The sequence below is a fragment of the Myotis davidii genome, unplaced genomic scaffold (genome assembly GCF_000327345.1).
Source record: "Myotis davidii unplaced genomic scaffold, ASM32734v1 scaffold3064, whole genome shotgun sequence".
Taxonomy (NCBI): domain Eukaryota; kingdom Metazoa; phylum Chordata; class Mammalia; order Chiroptera; family Vespertilionidae; genus Myotis; species Myotis davidii.
Window position 1 is genome coordinate 58,753 of NW_006294675.1, and position 2,848 is coordinate 61,600.

General features: G+C 43.6%; 1 protein-coding gene across 1 annotated transcript in view; it reads left to right on the top strand.

Moving 5' to 3' along the window:
* The window catches only part of PARP14 (poly(ADP-ribose) polymerase family member 14), a 7,985-nt gene extending 6,580 nt beyond the window's left edge, over positions 1-1,405 (top strand). The window contains exons 3-4 of the mRNA XM_015567394.1: positions 186-219; positions 1,339-1,405. Coding sequence (XP_015422880.1) covers positions 186-219; positions 1,339-1,394 — 90 coding nt within the window. The 3' untranslated portion in view covers positions 1,395-1,405. The remainder of the gene's footprint in view (positions 1-185; positions 220-1,338) is intronic.
* Positions 1,406-2,848: the final 1,443 nt, after the last annotated feature.

The window sequence follows — 2,848 nt, forward strand, 5'->3', positions numbered from 1 at the left end:
TTGTTCTGATTAACTGGAGGTGCCACTACATACGGGGGGTCATTCAAAAGCATTATTGCTGTATTTTTTCACTATTGTGACTGCTGACCTTATACCTCCAGGCTGGTCTCAGGCACATTTTCTTAATGTAAAGAAATTTACATTATTGGCAATTTATTAATGCTACTTTATTGTTTGAATTTCAGGAATCCAAGGCCAAAGAACATGACAAAGAATCAGGTAAGGTCTCAATTGAGATGACTGGCCTTCACGAGGCAGTTTTGCTTTGATTAAAGATAGAACTTGTAGACATACATCATCCTTATCCTCTTTACTTCACAAGGCAGGTTTTTCTCAAGTTGGCGGTGCCTTGGGCTCATTCTCATTACACTCCCAGCAACCTGTTCAGAGGGTGAACACTGGGGCAGCCTCTTGAGCTCTAAAGGCTCAGGTCAGAAGGATGGATACTGCTCTCTCTGTGAGGACTAGGAGGCACCTTGCAATTGAGCAGAGGGCTAAGAGGGCCTGAAGGAAGGTGATGGACTGACCTTTAGAGCCCACTTGTGCCCAAGCTGCCAACGAGAAGCAAGTGCATGACGTATCAGTGGGTGCTGTGTGTGGCTAAGTCAGTTTCTGAGCACTGGGTGTGGGAAGTGCTGTCCTCAGGAGTCACTACAGGAAGGTGTGGTTCTTCTGTGGATGAAAGCTTGAGTGCTGGGTGCAGGATGGGGTGCAACTTTCCAGAGCAGCAGCTCCTCTCCTCCATCTGCTGTAAGATAGAGCCATACACCTAGTGACTGTTGTGGAGTCTGTTGCTTAACTAGTGTCTGGGTGTTAGCCTGTGGCCCTGACATTTACTAAAGAAGCCAGAACTTCTACCCCACTTTTCTGGGCTAAGCATGGTGTTATAAAGGGGACGAAAGAGTGAAATGTGTTGAATGGCTGAGCAAGAGAGATAAAGTGATACATATCCAGATCTTAGGGTAAAGAAAATTCCAAAAAAATATGTAAGTATTTTCTTCTAAAGTAGAAATTGTCTTGAGAATATGTTTAGACTTTTGCAATTTTCTCTTTTTGAAAATGGTACTGGGATGAGAGCTTGGGGTCATTGTCAGGGCTCTTGGGTTAATAGAACTCTATTAATTCATTAGAATGGTGATCAAAATGAGGATGGAGGGTGGTTGCCTAGTAGTCCCATATCTAAGGGATGAGGAGAGCAGAGGACATAGCACCTTGAAGGCACTAGGCATGCCTGAAACCCACAGATTCAGGTTAAAGATTGACAGGCAGTGACAGAGTAGCGAAAGGCACACACACCAACATCAGGGGCATGAGCACTAAGCCAGTGTCCTGTTTCAGTTCACGCTGAGCTGGGTTGGGGCTCAATGGTGGAAACCAGCAAGTGGAAGAACTAGAGGAGAGATGAGTAAGAGCAGAGAAATACTGGTTACTTGTGGTCAGCAAATTCCGTTTATTCCAAGTCTATATTTGAGGCCTAGACCGGCTTCTAAATCCCAGAGCACTGTCTGACCTTCCTGTAAGAAAATATGTTAGTGACAATGTGTCTGAAGCCTTGTGTGTCATCTGCCTCCAAACATTGTCTTGAGAACATGTTTAGATTTTTGCAATTTTCTCTTTTTGAAAATGGTACTGGGATGAGAGCTTGGGGTCATTGTCAGGGCTCTTGGTCCATTGTCAGAACTTCTCTCTTTTTTATTTGTCTTCAAGTGCATAACCAGCTTGCCCATCACCTAATAGAAATTTGTCTTTTCTTTAAGCTTTCACATATGTTGGTCTCATTTGTTCCTCCCTCCCTCATACTCATTATCACTTTACAAATCCAGCATGGCAGAATACCCTGCTTGGTCTCTCTATACCAGATGTCTTTCTCCTTAAATCTAACCAGTCCTTTCTATTGCTGGATATCTGGTCATCTTTTTCACAGAAACCTTCCCTGGCTCACCTTACCACCAACTGTAAGATAAAGTCCAGACCCCATTCTGGATGAAGTTCACTTTTCTGGCCTCATTTCTTACATCTCTCTACATGAGAGCTCCTTAAGCTTTTTTTGTCAGATCACCATTTCCTACATAGTTTGGCGCAACACTATCCTCTGCCGGTATTCTGTTGCTCACAGTACTCTCTACCCCACTTTTCTCTACCTAAATTCCATAGACCTTTCGAAATCTACTCAGATTTCTCCTCTTCTCTAAACCCTTTCCAAGCCAGCCAATCCCTTTATCTCTTTTTCTTGGAATCCTGCCTTAATTGTTGGTATTCTTTAAATGGCAATGCCTCTCTTGTGATGAAGCTTCTAATAGTGGGGTGATAAAACTGTATTGTAGCAAGGCTCTTATCATTCACTCAGTCCAATACTCTCATTTTTACATTAAGAGATGTGCCCAAGCTCACATGGCTAAAGAGTGGCAGAGTCAGGGGTTGAACTCATAGGGCCTCACCTCCAGCCCAGTACTCATTCTGGTTTGTCATTCATGACTCATTGAATGCTAGTTTATGTTGCTGTTGAATCCTCAAGCTATTTTTTATTTGGCATAAGTGTGTGTGTGTGTGTGTTTATTGGGGTGATGTAACTGCTGTAACAAGTCCCCAGAGTACAATGCCGCGTAGTTGGCAGCTAGGGTGGTGGGTGGAGTCTAGACTGCTTTATGCAGTCATTTGGAAATCCAGGCCTCCTTGATACAGGCCTGAAAAGTCACTGCAAGAGAGAATGGAGATCCATATGAAGGAGACACGTATAGGTCATGCTTGGAAGTGGAATTCACCCCTTCTTCCCATATTCCATTAGCCACACGAACTCTACTATAGGAACTTAACTGTAGGAAGTCTGGGCAATATTTCCCAGAACAAA